The sequence below is a fragment of the Talpa occidentalis genome, unplaced genomic scaffold (genome assembly GCF_014898055.3).
Source record: "Talpa occidentalis isolate TD23 unplaced genomic scaffold, MPIMG_talOcc4v2.1 talOcc4.4, whole genome shotgun sequence".
Taxonomy (NCBI): Eukaryota; Metazoa; Chordata; class Mammalia; order Eulipotyphla; family Talpidae; genus Talpa; species Talpa occidentalis.
This window is the reverse complement of record NW_023604295.1, coordinates 127087484-127106815: the sequence shown is the minus strand read 5'-3', so window position 1 is coordinate 127106815 and position 19332 is coordinate 127087484. Positions and strand designations below refer to the sequence as shown.

Here is a 19332-nt window from a genome sequence, read left to right as displayed (position 1 = left end):
AGGGGGAAAGCCAAAAATTTATCTTAAGTTGGCAAGTCAGGTGTAAGCCTGGCTGTGAAAGGTCACTTTTGGGACTATTGCTGTGGTCCGTGTAAGAAACTAAGGCCATTGCTGTTGTGGTGGAAAGAAGTGGGAAGAATCAAGAAAAAAATTGTAGTAGCATCATGACGACATGACAGTCGATTGGATGTGGAAGTGATAAAGACAGCCATATTCCAGGTCAAGGGTGACTGGATGGAATTTGTGTCATTCACGGAACTGAAGGACACAGGAAGATGAGAGTGTGGAGGAAGTATGGTGAAATTTCAGTTTTAGATGATTACATTTGAAGATCTGAACAACCTAGCAGGCAGTTGGAGAGTTCCCTCTAGAGCTCAGAAGAAACGTTTAATTCTAATATGTGATAAACTGAGGGCACTTGGCAGCATGTAGAGAAAAGAGAAGGTGGCACAGAATCAACATTTAATATAGCCAGGGAATGAAAACCTGGAAAAGGAAAACACAAGGTGGGGGGAGCAGTGAAGTAGTAAGAAAGCTGACAACTAACAAGCACAAGATGTTAATCTTATTGCAAGGGAAATACATATTGAAACAATAAAGAGGTGTCACCTCAAACTCAGGAGAATGGCTGTAGTCACAAAGAAACTAGTGTTGGCAAAGGTGTGGAGGAAGCGGAACTCCAGAGTACACAGTTGATGGGGATGCAAACTGGCCCAATCGTTACGGAAAACAGTATGGCAATTCCTCAAAAAATTAAGGCTAGAAATATATGCTCTAGCTATTGCACTTCCAGGTATCGATCCAAAGAATACAAAAAACACCAATTTGAAGGCAAAGATGCACCATCATTTACTGAGGCATTATTCACAATGTCTAGAATTGGAAACAAACTAAATGCTCATCAGATGAACAGATAAGCAAGATGTGTTATACACAAAGGAAGACAACTCAGCTATAGGAAGAGATGACATCCTCCCATTTATAATTCTAAGGATGGAACTGGAAGGTATTAGGCATAGTGAAATAAGTCAGATGTAGAAAAACAAACATTGTATGATTTCTCTCCTGTAGGCTACATTAAACAAAAATCCAAGCAAATGAAATAAATAAAACAAAAACAAACTTTGGACTAAAAGAACAAAATAGTGGTTACCAAAACCACTAGGGGCTGAAGGGTCTGGTAAGTTTGGTAAAAGGGCCAGCTGTATGGTGATGGACAGAAACCAGAGGTCTGGTGGCAAACAATGTAGTTCATCCAGGTGCTGAATTAAGACTCTACACCTGAAACCTACATAATGTGCTACATCCATATTAAATAGAAGGAAAGAAAAGGCAGGCAGGCAGGCAGGGAGGGAGGGAGGGAAGGAAGGGAAAACAGAAGACTATATCATTGTGGAAGACAAAAGTACTTCCATTTGCTGAATGGAGCTAGTGGGGCAATCACGAGGGGGGCGGATAGAAAAGTGAACAATGGATTTGGTAACACTGTTGACCTTGGTGATAAAATGCATGTGGAGTAATAGGGAAGAGGCAGGTGGGGAAGTTGAAGAGTGATTGGGAGAGGAAATTCAGGGATAAAGAGTGGAGAGAGAGACTCCTCCAAAGGTTCTGGCTCTGAAGGTAGGGAGAGGAAGGAAGATGGACGGTTCCAGGGGCCAAGAGGCAGCTCTTAATATGGAGAAGACTCTCAGAAAGGATCCTGTGGAGAAAGGGAGGTTGAAGCCTCAGGACAAGAGGGCGACTGTTTAAGGGTTCCCAGGAGAGCATGTATGGAACAGGTTCAGGACACAGAGGGAGCTTCGGTCTTAGTCAAGAGGTGAGAACTTTCCTTCACTACAGGTCTCCCCACCAACTGAAAGTAGAACATTCCTGTTTGGTGTGACTTGATAGGTGACTTTTGGGTCTGGGAATGCTCAAACACTGTTCCATTTCACTTAGCTTGATCCTCTCCACTTCTGTCCATGTTGTCACAAATGGCAAGAGCGCATCTTTTTATTTTTTTTAAATACCCGAGAAGTATCCCATTAGGTTCTCCAAGAAGAACCAAGAAGGGTGGGAGAATTTCCCCTGCACCCTGACAGTGTGACGGAAAAGAAGACACACTTATGAGATATTAACACGCTTTTTAGAAACATCAACCTGGAATCTAACAATAAAGAAAGGGAGGAGGGACAGAACAGGGTGGGTGAAGAGGGAGGGTAGGGCCATGCAGTTAAGCAACACAACAGACTCTAAAATAATGGAGACGGATTCAGGCGGCATAGCAATCTCGGCGCACACAAAAAAAGTCTGGCATTGTTGTTACCCTCCTTCTGATACACGATCTTTAGATGTCAAATGAATGAACACATGACTAGGAACTGAATTCTGGTATGACCATTAAACTCCTGAGGAAACCAAAAATATTTCCTGAATTCTGGTATGTGTCACTGGCATGTGTTCCAGATGCTAGGAAACTGATGATGAGCCAAGCAGACGTGATATTTACCTTCAAGGGGTTTATGCGTTCATGGAGGAAGTGGACAGACCCTGGATTACAGATAATTGACCAATTAAATGAAGCTGTGCATGCTGCTGGGAGACAGGTGCACAAATGTCCTTGGAGTCTTTATGTTAGAAGCCAAATTGGTTTTGCACGATTCCCTGACTTTCACGAGGTGGGATCAGAATTGTCCCCAGAATCACTTGGATTATTATGTTTGAGAAATGTGTTTCTTAATGACAATTATCATTTATTAAACACTCACCATGGTCTAGGCAGCACTTATCACCATATTTCAGGGGAGAAACTGGGTTCAAAGGAAATTGCTCATTGAAGACCACTTTCCTGGTGAGTGGTAAAGGCAGGATTCAAATCCAACTGTGTTTTACCCTGCCCTCTCTGTGCATAGTGCTCCCTCTTCTGGTCAGAAGATGAAATTTAGACAAAAGTTTTAGCATGTGAACTTAGTCCAGAAAGCTACCAAAATTAGCTAAAATGAAAGGTTTTGTTGAAAGCACACCTAGGGAGTTTCTAACCCCAAAGCTGACAGAATGTTGGAAAGAACTCATTCCAGGGGAAGAAAACACAGGGCGAATAATCCTCCTCTATCCAACCATGGTCTGGGAAAAATGTCAAGAGTCGATTTGTAGAGTCTTTAGTGTCAAAGCATGATTTTGCTGATGTTTGATACAGAGTTATGACTAGATGTTTTTCACATTTTTGGCATTTTTTTTTTGGAGAAGGCTACATCTGTCTTTACTTTCTTATAAAGCCCTCACTGTATTTTGAAAGAATATTATTTAATACTAAACATTAAAAATTGGCTTTTTGAGCTCCTGGATATTTCTCTTCAATTCAGACACATTCACTTCAGTTTGAGCTTCTAAGATATTTTCAAACATATTGTGGCTAATGTGACTTTGAAAATACACCTAGAAAATACTAAATCTTCAAGGGCCAAGTCACCTAGGTTTAGGATGCTTTGCTAAATTGTTTTTAAAAAGAAACAATGGATAAAAAATGGATAGTTTATGCCAGACCCACCTAGACTTAATACCTAAACTAAGCTAATCATAGTTTCAGCCTCTCCCAAAACAAAAATTTGAAAACAATAAGTGCGAAGTTTCCTGCACTTATAAGATTATCTGCATAAGATGCCTCTCTAAACCCCCCACTGTGAAATTTTTTCTTTTGCTAAATACTCTGTCTCACCTTCATTCTGAATATAAAATCTTTCCATTTTATACACCTCCAAGCAGAGCCTTTCTATTTGCTAGATGGGGTACTGCCTAATTCATGAATCAGTTAATAAATCAATTAGATTGCTAAGTTTATTCAGATGAATTTTGTTTTTTTTAACAAAGTCAAAGAGTTTAGAATAATTTAAATTAGATAAATTCTAGTTTTTAAGAAAGTGTGTAGTAAAAAGTTGCTGGTTTGGGTAAATTACGTAATTATTTATACATACATACATACATACATACATACATACAAGCACTGGGTACAGTCAGAAGCGCGGGAGGGTGAGAGAATTCACCAAAGCCAGAGCAGGGAACAGAACAGGCAGACTGACAAAATACACTGCTGAGGGGAGCAGTGGGCAAGACCAGAGAGGTCTGTCATGCCATGTGGGACCCTCGCTGGTGGCCAGGGATCGAACAGGTGCTGCAGAGGCTGCGGGCAGCTTCGCAGTCCAGCACTCGAGTGCTGCACCACCAGGGGAGGCCCGTAAATTAAGTAATTTAAAAGGTAAAAGGTACATGGCAGTAAATTTTTCTAGATTTGTCCCAAGTGAGGAACGAACACACACACAAATGCAATTGCCAGTGTGGAGTTGAAATGGGAAAATTGTCTCATTTTCTCACTCGCCACTACTCACTCGGGGTAGAAATCTTCCTAACACATTTTATGAGGTCAACATTACTCTAATCCCCAAATCAAGCAAGAACAGCACAGAAAAAGATAACTATAGGCTAATATCCTTGATGAACATTGATGCAAAAATCTTCAACAAAATCTTAGCAAAACCAAATACAGCAATATATTAAGAGAATCATCCACCATGGTCAAACAGGATTCATCCCATGGATGCAAGCCTAGTTCAACATCTGCAAATTAATGTGTTTCACCAGATCAACAAAAGGAAAAAAATCACATGATCATTTTAATACACAGAAAAGTACTAGACAAGATTCAATGTCCATTGATAAGTCCCAATAAAATAGGAATAAACAGGCTTATCTAAACATAATAAAAACCACATACCAACAAACCCACAGCCAACATCATACTCAATGGGGAAAAACTGAAAGCATTTTCACTAAGATCAGGGACAAGGATGTCCAACAAGTGATAGAAGTCCTAGCCACTGCAACTGGACAAGAAAAAAAGACATAAAGGGAATCCAAATTGGAAAAGAAGGGATACTATCACTATTCTAAAAAATGTGTGTTTATTTATGCACAGAAGAACTAGGATGTAGACCAGAGATGGGGAGTGGGGTGAGAGGATTCACCAGAGACAGAGTGGGGAACAGAACAGGCAGAGCTACTGAAATATACTGCTGAGGGGAGCAGCAGGCGAGACAGGAGAGGTCTGCTGTGCCATGTCGGTTAACTCCCTGGCTAGGGATTGATCTCAGGCCACAGTGATAATAGCACTGAAAGTTAACCCTTAACTCACCAGGAAGGCATCCTAATACTAACAGTATTTAAAGATGACATGAATAAAATGGCAAGATACAAATACACAAAAATCAGTTGCATATATGCAAACAATAAATTAGAAGAGAATTTTTTTAAAAAATCCCATTTACAAGCATACCAAAAGGAATGAAATATCTGGGGTTAAATTTAACAAATATGGTAAAAACTATACAATTCTGCTAAAGGAAATAAAAGACATGAAGAAATGGAAAGATACCCTGTATTCATGGATTAGAAGATTAAACATCATTAAAATGGTCATATTACATAAAGCAATTTACACATTCAATACAATCACTATCCAAATCCCAATGACTTTCTTTGAGAAAATAGGAAAAAAATTATAAAATTTGTATGGCATTACAAAAGGTTCTGCATAGCCAAAGCAATCCTGAGAGAAAAGAAAACAGAGGTATCATATGCCCTGACTTCCAACTAAACTACACAGCAATAATGATCAAAGCAGTATTGCAGACAATTCAATGCAAAATACTTTCAAAAACTACTAGAAATCAACAAACATCCCGAGGGCTCTGAGGTTAAGAGAGAGGAGGGCAAGAAAGGGGCAAGGAAGACACAAGGGAAGATGGAGTCAAAATGGGAGCTAAGAGCATGGGGGACTATGGTGTGGTCATGGGGTTATGGTGGTGAGAGAACTATGGGTACTACACTTGAGGGGAGAAATCAAATACTGTATAAAAATGAACAACATAAGAAAATAAAGGGTCATGGACAAAGGTCAATCTGAACAGATGGTTGAGGATCTGCAACAACCTTCATAACCTATAGGTGCTTAATATCTGAGCACTGGTCACTATAGTTCAGACTGTACACAAAGATGTCAAGCAGCAGTAGCAGTAATTTAGACAAAATACAATAAAATATTGAGGTGAATTTAATTGTGTTGATAACAGAAGAAAAAGGATAGTTACAGCTTGTGTTTTTATAAAGAAAACAATTTTTTGATGGATCTATGATGCATGCTTATGAAAACATTTTTTAAAAGAAAGACCCAAAAATGTGGTATTGAGACAAAAATATAACCAAGATCAATGGAATAGAAAAGGAAGCCCAGAAATTAAGCTATACATGTATGGACAGTTACTCTCTGACAAAGGAGCCATGTCCATAAAATGGAGGAAGGGACACCTCTTTAACGGTATTGGTTGAGCCTCCCTGGTGGCCTAGAGGTTAAGTCTCAGCTCTATCATGATTATGACCTGAGTTCGATCCCCAGCCAGGGAGCTGACCCACATGGCGCAACAGACCTCTCCTCTCTCACCCGCTGCTTCCCTTAGCAGTGTATTTCAGTTAATCTCTTTGTTCTGCTCCCCACTCTGTCTCTCATGAATCCTCTCACCCCCGCATACTTGTGGCCTACACCCCAGTTCTTCTATGCAAATATTAAAAAAAATCCTAATTTAAAAAAAAAATGGTGTTGGGAAACATGGATAGTCTCAAGCAAAAAACTGAAATTAAATCCTTACTTAACTCCAGACACAAAAATTAGTTCAAATAAAGAATTGGATGTAAGAACTGAGGCCATAAAGTACTTAAAAGAAAGCACAAGGGGTACACTACAGAAAATCAACTGTAAAGATATTGAATATATTTCAGGATGCAACCCCAATGGCAAGGGAAAGAAAAGCAAAAATAAACAATTGGGACTATATCAAAGTAATAAGATTTTTGCCTCAAAAGAATCTCACAAAAACAAGAAAGGCAACCCACAGACTGGGAGAAGATATTTGCACATCATATGTCTGAGAAGAGGTTAATTTCCAAAATATATATAGTATTTACACAACATGGCATCCAACAACAGACAACCCAATCCAAAAAGGCAAAAGACTTAGACATTTTTCTAAAGGAGACAGTCAGGCACATGAAAAAATATTCAGCATCGCTTACTACACAGAAATGCAAATCAAAATCACAAGATAGTGCCTCACCCCAGTAAGGATGATTTATATCTAAAAGAATGGAGACAACAAAAGTCAGTGAGGTTGTGGAGAAAAAGGAACACTTATCCTCTGCTGAGGGAAATACAATTTGGCACAGCCTCTGTGGAAGACAGTATGAAGAAACCTTTAAAAGTAAAAATGAAAATCCCATATGATCCAGCAATTGCTCTATTAGATATTTACTCAAAGAATATGAAAACACTAACACGAAAAGACCTCATTTCACAGCAGCACTGTCCACGATTGCCAAGTCCTGGAATCCACCTAAGTGTCCAATGACAAGATAAAGAAACTGAAATATATACTCAATGGACTACTACTCAAAAATGAAATAGTGGGGTCTCCCTGGTGGCACAAGGGGTTAAGACACAACCTATGAAGCTAACCACAGACTCTGCAGCACGAGTTCGATTCCCAGCCAGGGAGCTACCCACATGGCACAGCAGACCTCTCCTGACTCGCCCGCTGCTCCCCTCAGCAGTGTATTTCGGTCAATCTGCCTGTTCTGTTCCCCACTCTGTCTCTGGTGAATCCTCTCACCCCCCACACCTCTGACCTGTACCCCCATTCTTATATGCATAAATAAATAAATCTTAAAAAAAAAAACAACAAAAATGAAATAGTGCCTTTTGGTACAAAATGGATGGACCTTAAAGTGATTATGCTAAGTAAAATAGTGATAGATGTTTTCACTCATCTGTTGAAAGTAAATTATAAAAAAATGTATACTGGGAAAGAAGAACAAAAATAAAGCAAATCTTAGACTTAGTGAAAAATATACTAGTTATGAGAGGGAACGCTGGGAGGGAGGAGACAGGGAAAAGAATGGGACAGATATTAGTAGGGAGGTTTGGTGGGAGGTAAGTAAAGTTTGTATATATGGAGAAGTAAAAATGTAACCTCAAAGTTATACAGACATTTAAACAATTGAGAAAATGTTTTTTTTTTAAATCTGCTGCCTGTGTGTAAACCAGTCTTTCAACCCCCACAAAAGACCACAGAGGCAGAGAAAGAAGATATACACAAATGGGTACCAGCCTCACATGCCCACAGTGCCAATCAGGAAAGGGATTCACTCCCAGCCCGGCCCTCCCATCCGTGCAGCCAGCATCAGTGCATCTCCAAGTCAAGACAAAGTGGGAAACTGAAAAACCTAAGTCTATTAAAAAACCAGAAACACCCCCTTCCAAGAACACAATTAGTTTTTGATGTGAATAACTCACTATTCCCATCTATGTAAACTAACCTCAAACTTGTGATTTGGGGGAACAGTTCTCCCAAAGCACCACCTGTGGAACCGCAGACTTCTTCCTAGACTCAGTTCTTGACTTTGACTATCTAATAAGCACTTTGTCTATTACTGAGAATTTTATTTCAGTGAACATTGGGATGTTGGACTTTATGTCCAGAGGAAACCCCCTGAGTGTTAAGCAGGGAGTGACATGACCCGCTCTGCACTTCCCATAATCACCCCAGCTGCAGTGAGGAAGATGGACGAGGACAAACCTGGGTTGCTTCCTGCAGGATTAACATTAATAAGGGCTAACAGTGACTGGGCCAACACATCAGAGATGGAAAGCAGGCAGGTTCATGGCTGAACTGACTGAACTTGGCAATTGATTGGATGTGGGAGTGAGGGAGTGAGGAAGAGGGAGGAGGTAGGATGCTTCCAGGTTTTCTGACTGAGCAACGAAGTGGATGATGGTCCTTGAGGAGCTGGAACTCAGGGGAAGTGGCATTTGTGTGGAAATATGGATCTGTTATGTGCATATTTTACACCACAAAATATGTCTTTTGGCAAAGGGCTAATTTCATAGGAGGGGCGCTGAAACCTGGGTAGAGGTTGGTCTTGGTGTTTATATGTAAACACACATCTCTCTGTGAGGGAGTTTTCCAAGAAAGCCTAATATCTTTACCTCTTTTTGTTAGCGAAGATAGTTTAAATCTGCATAGTTTTGTCTACTGTGCTTTCTCAATAACCTCCCTAACTGATCTTCCATTTTACCCACTCCACTGCCCCTCTTTCACCCCCGACCCCTGGCATCTCTTGACTTGCCTAAACTATTTAAGCCACATGATGGAGTTTGTCATACTGGGTCTCTCCCATATATACCAAGGGCTTTTGGCTTTTTCTCTTATCAGTCTGTCAGATGGCTTGGTTATCAGCCTAAAGAACCCAGAGGGATTGGGGAGATTTCTTTTGTGCCCCCACATATGAAGAGGCAGGATTTGAGGTATTCAAGATTCATATTCTTTCTCCCATTCTAGACATCTCAAATAGACAATATCCTGTCTTTCTCTATCTTAAATCATACGATGAAAGCTTGAAAGATTCATAGAAATCCTGTAGTCTAATCCTCATTCATTCTACATATGACACTGAGACCTGCTGGTGTTAAGGGGAATTTGCCCAAAATACAAAGGACTTATGTCCTTTAACCCCAAGACCCCCCTCCTTGAAGTATATTTTGTTTTCATGCATTTCAGTTTTCATCATCATCATCATCTTACCCACTTGATTTGAGCAAGAGTACCTGAAGGTGCTCTTTATAACATGAGAAATCCTTCACTTTCATACTAACTGATATCTTTGAATATAAAAATCTAATACTCGGGAAACTAAAAATAATGAGGAGCAGATGAAAATTTCAAAAACAAGTTAAGTTGGTCTCTGGTCAAGTTACTCATAGGAATTTCCTGTCATTTCACTTTTTATTTTGATTACTTAGAAATTACAGAGGGTATTGGATCTATTATTTTTTACAATATGAATTCTTAAATGTCTATCTTGATTCATCACAGTTTCAATGATTTGTCATGACTGCCTATAAAATTCACTCTTTTAATCAATGTTCATAGGATTTTTAATGACTTTTTAAGCTGGTGAAGAAATAAAACATATGACTTTTGTTCACTGAGCTTTCATTGAGCTATAAGAATGATTGATGTCAGAGGAGCAATATTTAATGAGAGAACAAAACCAAATCCTTGACCCAAAAGAAGTTAAAACTATATTGCTTACCTGAGGCGGGAGTCCTTAAAGGTGTCTAGATAGGCAGGGTAGCTCCATCTAACCTGATTCCCTTTGCATCGAAGATCAAGTGTTTGTCCTGCCATGAGGTTCAGGGTAGCAGCAGGTTTCTGGAACCGACCTTTATCTGTCATTTGCATCATTATGGACTGTGTCTTCGGTATTGAATCAGCTGAGTCCCTGTCCTTTATTTTAGGAATTTTGGGTTTCACCTTCTTGTTAGTAGGCTTGATTCTATTTTCTCCTGGCTCCTTCGGACGCTTGTTCTTGGGAAGTTGTTGGCCAGTAACTAGGGCAGAGGACAGGAGATAGCAGTGGGATATTGTAATCTCATACACCTATGATTTAACACCTAAAACTGGTAATTTTTTAAATACCTCTCCTTTCATTTGTCAAAATTATTTTTGGTAGTAATCATGATTATCATAACCTCATCAAGTTGCTAGAATAAGCAGTTACTGTCAGCCCTCTCCCTTAAACCAAAACTAGAGAAAATTTAAAAAGCAGGGCCTCCTTGGTGGCACAAGGGGTTAAAACACAACTTATGAAGCTATCCACAGCCACTGCAGCACGAGTTTGAACCCAGCCAGTGAGCAACCCACATGGCTCAGCAGACCTCTCCTGTCTCACCCACTGCTCCCCTCAGCAGTGTGTTTCAGTAGATCCGCCTGTTCTGCTCCCCACTCTGTCACTGGAGAACCCTCTCACCCCCCACACCTCTGGCCTGTACCCCAGTTCTTTTTTAAAGGATTTATTTATTTTTATACAAGAACTGGGGTACAGGGCAGAGGCATGGGAGGGTGAGAGGATTCACCAGAGACAGAGCAGGGAGCAGAACAGGCAGACGACTGAAATACACTGCTGAGGGGAGCAGTGGGCGCTACAGGAGAGGTCTGCCATGCCATGTGGGGTTCTCCCTGGCTGGCTGGGAATTGAACCTACATTGCAGAGGCTGTGGACAGCTTCATAACACTGTGCTCAACCCGCTGAGCCACTGGGGAGGCCCTGTACCCCAGTTCTTGTATGCATAAATAAATCTTTAAAAAGCAAATACACTACTACTGATCATGCCAGGACACTGAGTGGCCCAGGAGTCCATGTTTCGGAGCATGGGTATGTAAGGACTTGTGATTTTCCTGTTCACTTTTTAGTTTTAAAATAACAAGTAACTCAGCAATCAAAAAAGATAAACTCATGCCATTTGCAGCAACATGGATGGAGCTGGGATTATGCTAGGCAAAATAAGTCAGAAGGAAAAGATAAATATCAGATGGTTTCACTTACATGTGGCTATAGAGAAACTGAACAAAGGGTTAGGAAAGAGACAAAACTCGCAAGCAGACCACAGATCTGAGGCATAGAGCAGGGGGACAGGAGGGAGAGGGACGGAACAGGGGACAGAAGAGAACAAGGGACTATGGTGATGGGTCGTGGGAGCTGTGGTGGCGGGAGAGCTACATGGACAACATTTGAGGGGAAAAATCAAATAGTAACAACGATGTAAGAAAATAAATTTAAAAAAATACATCAACGAGTAACTGAAAAGGAATTAATTCAGCCTCAAAGATGCTAATTAAATTCAACAAAATATTTCATGTATGAATTAAAATGCTCATTTGCCAAACACAAATACGTTTCCTTGTCGTTCACACTCTTTTACAGTCTCCAGCAGGTCACACAGAAGGCAGGACCAAAGTTATTTGAGGTCTGATTCTGGTCTTTGCCATCTCAGTGTTCCTTGTTTATTTTAAATCTACTGTTTTAATTCAGGGATATGCAATCTTGAGTGGAGACAAAAATTGCACTCCAAGCACATTTAGATTTCAAACCATTGCAGACTTTCTCCTAAATTAGCATGTAGAGTGGCGCCTTTGGTGTCTGTAGCTGACAGCACCCATGGAGATAAAGGCTGGGTAAGGAACAAGTAGGAGCTTACAGGTGAGTCATTATAACCTAATGGTAAATGTAGCAATGGCTTAGAACTTAGTTAACAGGGCACTTTTGCTATTGGAGGAGTATTTTATCACCAACATTCCTGAGAATTAGACAGATGGTGCTAATAACAAGCTGACCTACTTTCAATCTGTTTTACTACTGTTCTCCCTTCTCGACACACAACATTCCCTTATTGCCAGCACCCAGAGATCTTGCTACTACTGCCCCCGCCTTGGTGGGCCTCTGAGTTCTAGAAATCTTGGCTGTGCACCAGCTCTGGTAGCCACTTGGCTGTGTCCACCAGCGGGGATGAGAAGGAGACCACGCAGAACTACTGTGCATGTCTGTCTGCAGAAGCTCAAAGGTGACCTGGAATTACAAATGTCTAATTATAAAATATCTAATCTTATAGGATCCTGGGGTCATTGAGATAAAGTTCTCATGTCACTGATTAAAAAATTAAGGAGCCCCCTCCCCCCCAAGTTCAATTATTGCAGAAAGCTGTTAGCGGCAAACATGGGAGTAGAGCTGAGGTCTCCTGACTCCCACCCAAGAGCTCATTTCCCTGTTTGCATTTTGAAAAGATAACCACACAGACCTGGAACAAGCGAGGGAATTACAGGGCACTTGTATAAAATGAGGAAATGTGGTCCATCAAGAGAAAGTCTGGTCATAGCCTAAAACGCAATCAAATGGGACTCAAGTATCCTCTGCATGTTGCCCTTTCACCTCTGCTCTGCTTTCAGCCAGGCCCAGACTCTGGCGCCTCGTCTCTTCCTCAGCCGGCTGCTGTCATGGGCCCTGCGCACCTTGCGCCCTGTGCCCCGCTGTCTTTCCCGTGACTTCAGATCCACTGTGACCCCCTCTTTTTCCTGCGTGTCCTATTTCCTGAGAAGTAAGTCTGTTCTTATTACCCAACCGTCCTCTACTCTGGGTCCTAGTCCTTCCTGGGAGCAGAGGTATGTTCTGAACTCTAGACTCCCCCGCAAGTCCCCAACACCTGCTGCCGATCTGATTGTTTGTCAAGAGTTCCCCTGACCCCATGAGTTTGGTTTATTCACCCCTGGGGTTCTGAGACATGGGGGCCATGGCACACACATGTACACACACACAACTTCAACTTCCCAGAGGGAGAAGCAATAGCACCAGTGGGAAGACTGCAGACCTACACAAGCACACGAATCCAGCCAGGTCCACGGTGAAGCATACACCTCAGCTTTGTAAGAACAAGGTCATGGTGTTTTTCATAATATAGAAAATTAAAGCCCACCGTTATGATGTCCAAGTCACTTGTGTCCTGCACGCAGTTGTAACCCTATACCTAGGAGATTCACAGACCTCTGGATTAATGACTAATTCAATGGGTTTTTTTTTTAAGATTTATTTATTTATGCATATAAGAACTGGGGTAGAGGCCCGAGGTGTGTGTGGGGGGTGGGGGGAGTGAAAGGATTCACCAGAGACAGAATGGGGAACAGAACAGGGAGACTGACTGAAATACACTCTGAGGGGAGCAGCGGGTGAGTCAGGAGAGGTCTGCTGCACATGTGGGTCACTCCCTGGCAGGCTGGGGATCAAACTCATGCTGCAGTGGTTGCAGATAGCTAGATAGGTTGTGTCTTAACCTCTTGCACCACCAGGGAGGCCCTGGTGTGTTTTCTTTATCAGGTACCAAGAATTCAAGCTCCCCAATATGGCGACAGGGGTCTGGAAATCCTATGGAATTTCAGCAGCTAGACCAACTTGACTGATTTCTAAGCCATCACATTCTGTGTGGCTGGGCTACTCAGGAACACTTGATGAACTGATTAAGGTCATTACACATCCAAATGTGTGCTGTTATCCTTGCAAAATAATTTGACCCTTTGACCAGATACCTCCTCCCACACCCCCAGATCTAACTACATACTTTGTCCAGCTGCCTGACCAAGGAAATAGTTCATGGTTTGAGGATAGTGACGCCAAGTTAAACGAGCCAGCCTACAGGTACCGCAGACCCTCAGAAAATCTTAGGATCAAATGACTGCCAATCCCACATCTAACTTCTGGAAAGAATATGCATGACTCTTCAGCCTAGCTGTGTAAACTGTTTTCAGAGGCCTGAAACATAAAAATTTATATTGTACATAAATAAAAGTGAAAGTCTATTACCATTGCACTTTTGAGACTATCACACAGATTTTATTGAGAAATAGCTGGTAAAAATTGCAATCAAATATTACTGACATCAGGCCCTGGCTGCCACTGACTAGCTGTGTGACCATGGGAAATAACCCTCTGTCTCAGTTTCCTCATCTGTAAGTAGAGAATTATAAGGCAATAATGACTCTCTCATGGACAGCTGTGGGGATGAAATAACCTAATATGCTTAAGGTGCTGAGTAAAGCTTCCAGCCATAAGTCAGTGCTAGTTAAATTCTTCATGTTGTTCTGTGCTTCTCATCTTGTTTCGAGGTGATGCGTGATAAACTTAAGTGGAAGCAAAGCAGCTGTTATTTCAGTTAACAGATGAAAACAATTGAGATCACAGACATCAGTAAACTCATCCTGGGTCACTAAGAAGGTAGTAAGAAACCAGACCCTTTGACTCCAGGCCTAGAGTTTTTTCTGGCTCATGCTGTTGCCTTTTGAGTCCCTTGGAGAGAAAGATATTGTAGCAGTTTTACTTTATTTGCACCAATCTCACCCACAGCCTCCTGTCTGAGTGGTTTCTCTGTTTGCTACACCCCCAACCTGCACAAGGAGTTCCAAGTCAAACAAAACTCCATGCCATGGATGAGAGGCAGCACTTTCCTGGAAGGCCTGGAGGTGCTTTTCCAAGGCATACATTAGAATCCCCATGAAGCCGCTGGTCAAAAACTTATCTCCAAAATGAACAAAAAAATGTTAAAAAGCGGGCCACATAAAAGACTAATTCTTCAGCATTAACTGAGGGTTGCAATGAGTCCTTACAATACAGGTGATCTGACTGTGAACCTCTCTGCAATTATTTTAGAGAAAAATAATCACTGACTGCTGTTTCAAAGAGGTCTGTGTGCAAACAGTCATTAACATCTAAGAACTATAGCTGGTTGGTTTTTCTCTCCCCGTGGGCAGTTAAGGGGGAAAGGCTGTTGTGAGGATCACATCAACACAACTGCACTAGAAGTTTGAATAGCTCAGGGGTCCCCACTATAGAGACAAGCCCCCCTCTCATTTTCCCATTCTTCATAAAACACCCCACAAGTTAACACCTACACTTTTCAAACAAGCTAAGGCAGAAAAGCAATGACCAGGAAGATGCAGAGGTAGAAAGAGGGGACCCTTGGCTTGCCCTGCTCCCTTCTGGCACTTCACTCCAAAGCACCCTGCTTCCATTTCTTGAACTATCATTTTCTTAAGTACTCATATTCCAGGATAAAGATCTTAATTTGAAACATTTTCTAGGTCATCCAATAGTACATGGTTGATCACTCTCGCCTGGAATCACTGCTGGCTGGGGCCCAGGACACATCGCCATCTTGGTTTTCCTCCTGTGCCAGTGAAACTCCTCAGACTATTTGGCTGCTCTTCATCTTTTTCTGTCTGATCTGAGTCCCAAGGACTTAATCCTTGTCACTGCTCCCAATCACTAAGGGCAGTCTGCGTGGCCTACACCACCCCCCGGATAAAAGCGGGGTTAGATGCTCAGGGTTGCCCTGTTCCTGTTCTGATTTTGCCTTTTTTTTTTTTTAAAGATTTATTTATTTATATACAAGCACTGGGTACAGTCAGAAGCGCGGGAGGGTGAGAGAATTCACCAGAGCCAGAGCGGGGAGCAGAGCAGGCAGAAGGACCGAGGTACACTGCTGAGGGGAGCAGCGGGCAGCAGGAGAGGTCTGCGCCATGTGGGACCCTCCTCCGGTGGCCGGGGAGCAGCCGGGGATAGAACCGGCGCTGCAGAGGCTGCGGGCAGCTTCGCAACCCAGCGCTCAACTGCTGTGCCATCGGGGAGGCCCTGATTTTTGCCTTTAAACCTTGTTTCCTTCCCAGCACTGCCCCAGGGAAGGCTCATAAGTATCTCAAACGTTCGTGTCCACATTGAGCTCCACGCCTATCACACTGGCTCCTTCCCTAGCATCTCTTTATCAGCAAAAGGAAACTCGGTTCACCCAGCTGGTCAAGAAAAAAACCTCAGAGTCACACTTGATTCTTTTCTTTCTCACCCAAGCCATGTCCAGCAGCAAACTCCTTGGCTGTACTGTCAAAATAAACTGAAGCCTAGTCCTCTGTGCACCTTGAGCCAAGCCATGTTTCATCTGGACTATTAAAACAGCCACTCACCTGCAAAAACACAGATCGTGTGCTCTCTGCTCCCCTCCAGGAATCTCTTCCCATTTAGAACAAAGCCCTAAGTCTTCCCAGGCCTTACAAGGCTTTGACATTTTCTGTCCCACCTCGGTGTTCAGCCACATTCACCACTGAGACACCCAAAGCTGATGTGCTCCCATGCCTTTGGCCCCAGTCACTCCTCCTTCAGACACCCAAAGGTGCCAAGCTGGCCTCAGACCCTCCTTTCCAAACCACATCTTCACTCCCCTCCTCAGGCCTCTCCATTTTGCTACCCAGTATTATGTTTTAATTGTTCCCCCCGAAAGATACACAGAAGCCCTAATTCCTGGTACTTGTGATTGTGACATTATTTGGAAATGGGTTCTTTGTAAATGTGATCAAATTAAAATGAGGTATTTGGGGGCCTCCCTGGTGGCTCAAGTGGTTAAGATGCAACCTATGAAGCTATCAGCATCCACTGCAGCACGAGTTCGATCCCCGGCCAGCAAGCTACCCACATGGCACAGCAGACCTCTCCTGATTTGCCCGCTGTTCCCCTTAACAGTGTATTTCAGTCTGCCTGTTTTGTTCCCCAGTTTGTCTCTGGTGAATCCTCTCACCTGCCACATCTCTGGCCTGTACCCCAGTTCTTGTATGCATAAATAAATCTTTAAAAAATAAAATGAGGAATTAGGGTAGGTTTGGATCCATTCTTGAAAAGGAACTGCTAAGCAAATAAATCTTTCTTGTTTCCTACTGAAGGGTCTTAGGCCAGGGGCAGTAAATAATCCAATGCAATTGTAAATAACAAGTTTGCTTCCCTAATAAGCATATCTAAAGGAGGTGACATTCTAACTTGGTTGGACCACTGGCCAGGCTGATTGATCTCCCAGAACTTCTGTGATCACTGACCAATGTTATCAATGTAAGATGATTGTGTGTAAAAGAGACCCTTTGTCTCTCGGTGGATGCTCAGACCTTACAAGACTGTCCAGGTCTGAGATCTCATGCATGAGTAATAAAGCTTCTCCTGATCTCACCATTCCTGAAGTACCACTTGTTCTTCCCCTGCCCTGCTAAAAGGCTAGAATTTATTTCTGCAACATTATGACCACAGTACTATTATCACACCCAAAATTCATCTATCATTTCTTACAAAGTACTCAGTCTGTGTTAAACTTTCTCCCATCAGCTCACATGTTTATTGGTAGTGTGAATTACATTTGACTCAAACAGCAACCCATTGCCTCAGGGAGATGTTTGTCATCATCCTCATGGGCCACCGGGGGCCAGGAATAATCCAGGAGGCAGAGGCTGGCTTCAGCCTCCTGAGCCCCGGAGGCAGGCATCTTGGATTAGTGATATAGACTAGTGAATGGGTTGTTTGAAATTATTTTGTCTGGCCATTTCCTGCCCTGTTCAAATAATTATACTAAATAAGACATTTCCAACACTTCGACAGGTCACAAGCCAGGATCTGCCAGGAGTACTTAACTCATTTTATAACATGAACTCGCGCAGAGTAGCTGTTGCTCCTGGAAAAGCAGCATTGCCTCCATTTTATTCAGCAAACTCAGGCTGAGGGATCTTCATCCCCAGCTTCAAGTTCCAAACCATCTTGGGCTTTGTAAACTAGAATGTGGTTTTTTTTGTTTTTTTTTTTTTTTTTTTTGGGCAAACGCTTGTAGTTCCACAGGAAAGAAAGGAACTGGTTGGGATGGAGTACTGGGTAAAATGTGAGCCAGGCTGAGCTGGCTCCAGCTTGAGGTTGCATAACAGTAAAAACCAGAACTAAGCACAAATTGTGGCTGTAGCTGAGGAATTTCAAAGGAGGTTTCAGGATCCTAGGGTGTACTCTGATGCAAAATGTACTACACAAATACCACCAAGGCAAGAAGGCAGCCAAACACAACAAACACTAACAGTAACATATAGACCTACAGCCATACCTCCAGCAATACAGGTGAGCATGCGTAGGTGCAGGCCCTGCAGCTGTGGGTGACCCAACAGGGTGGGTCCAGGGCGGGTCAAAAACGTGCAGTCGCCCAAGGGCTGCTGCAACTACACAACAAAGCATTTTATTCACCTTTTCTATCCATTTGGGTAAGGGTAACATTGTGGGTTTTGAGATTAGTAAGGAGAAATATCTGGTCTAAGATCTTGCAGGATTCATGCCCAAGGTGGTATAGGAAACAAATGCAGGATGGCAGATGGGAGAAGCATTCGAATTTTGCAAAAGAATACGCAGTTGCCTTGCTGAGGTGGCACCCGCCCTTAGCAGCCAAGATCCCCCGGGCGGCCCCAGCGCCGAGGTGGAAGTGATGCCCCGCCTGGCGCCACCCCACCCCGACACGTTGACAGTGGGGGCTGGAACAGGCGCTGCCTGGGGGTGCTCGGGTTGCCCGACGAGGGTTTTTCTGGAGCGGGGTAGAGGCCACGGTCCCGGGGGCTTCCAGGGGAGAAGGAGCGGAGGTACAGGGGCTCTGCTAGGACGGGGCAGGTGCACGGGGCAGGAGGTGGCTCCTGGGGGGTCAAAAGTTAGAGGAGCGCAGAGGAGGCTGAGGGGCAAGCGGAGTAGGCCCTCCCCAGAGTCACTCACCTTCCTCTAGCGCTTCGTGCACCAGCAGAAGACCAAGAAGCAGCCAAACCTTCATCTTCGGGGCGAGGAGCGAGCGCAGGGGCTGGGACCGCGGGCGGAGGCGCGAGCCGGCAGCTCCGGGCCAGGGCAGGGTGCCGGGGAGACGCGGGCACGGGGCGCCGCCTCGGGGCGGGAGCCGCTCCAGGTCGGGGCGGGCGCCTGGGACGCCACAGCTGCAGGATTCGGTTTCATGAGAAGGAACACAGTTTGGGGGGAAAAGTTTTTGCGTGTGTGTGTGGTTGGTTTTTTTTTTTTTTTTAAATCTCTTCTGTGCAATGTGACCTCTCC

The 19332-nt window shown here is 43.1% G+C and overlaps 1 protein-coding gene across 1 annotated transcript in view; it reads right to left on the bottom strand.

Annotated features, from left to right (window-relative positions):
* The window catches only part of PDGFRL (platelet derived growth factor receptor like), a 46321-nt gene extending 27205 nt beyond the window's left edge, over nucleotides 1-19116 (bottom strand). Inside the window, exons 1-2 of the mRNA XM_037526307.2 lie at nucleotides 19006-19116; nucleotides 10174-10471 (exon numbers count right to left, since the gene is read on the bottom strand). Of these exons, the coding sequence (XP_037382204.1) occupies nucleotides 10174-10471; nucleotides 19006-19060 (353 nt within the window). The 5' untranslated portion in view covers nucleotides 19061-19116. The remainder of the gene's footprint in view (nucleotides 1-10173; nucleotides 10472-19005) is intronic.
* Nucleotides 19117-19332: the final 216 nt, after the last annotated feature.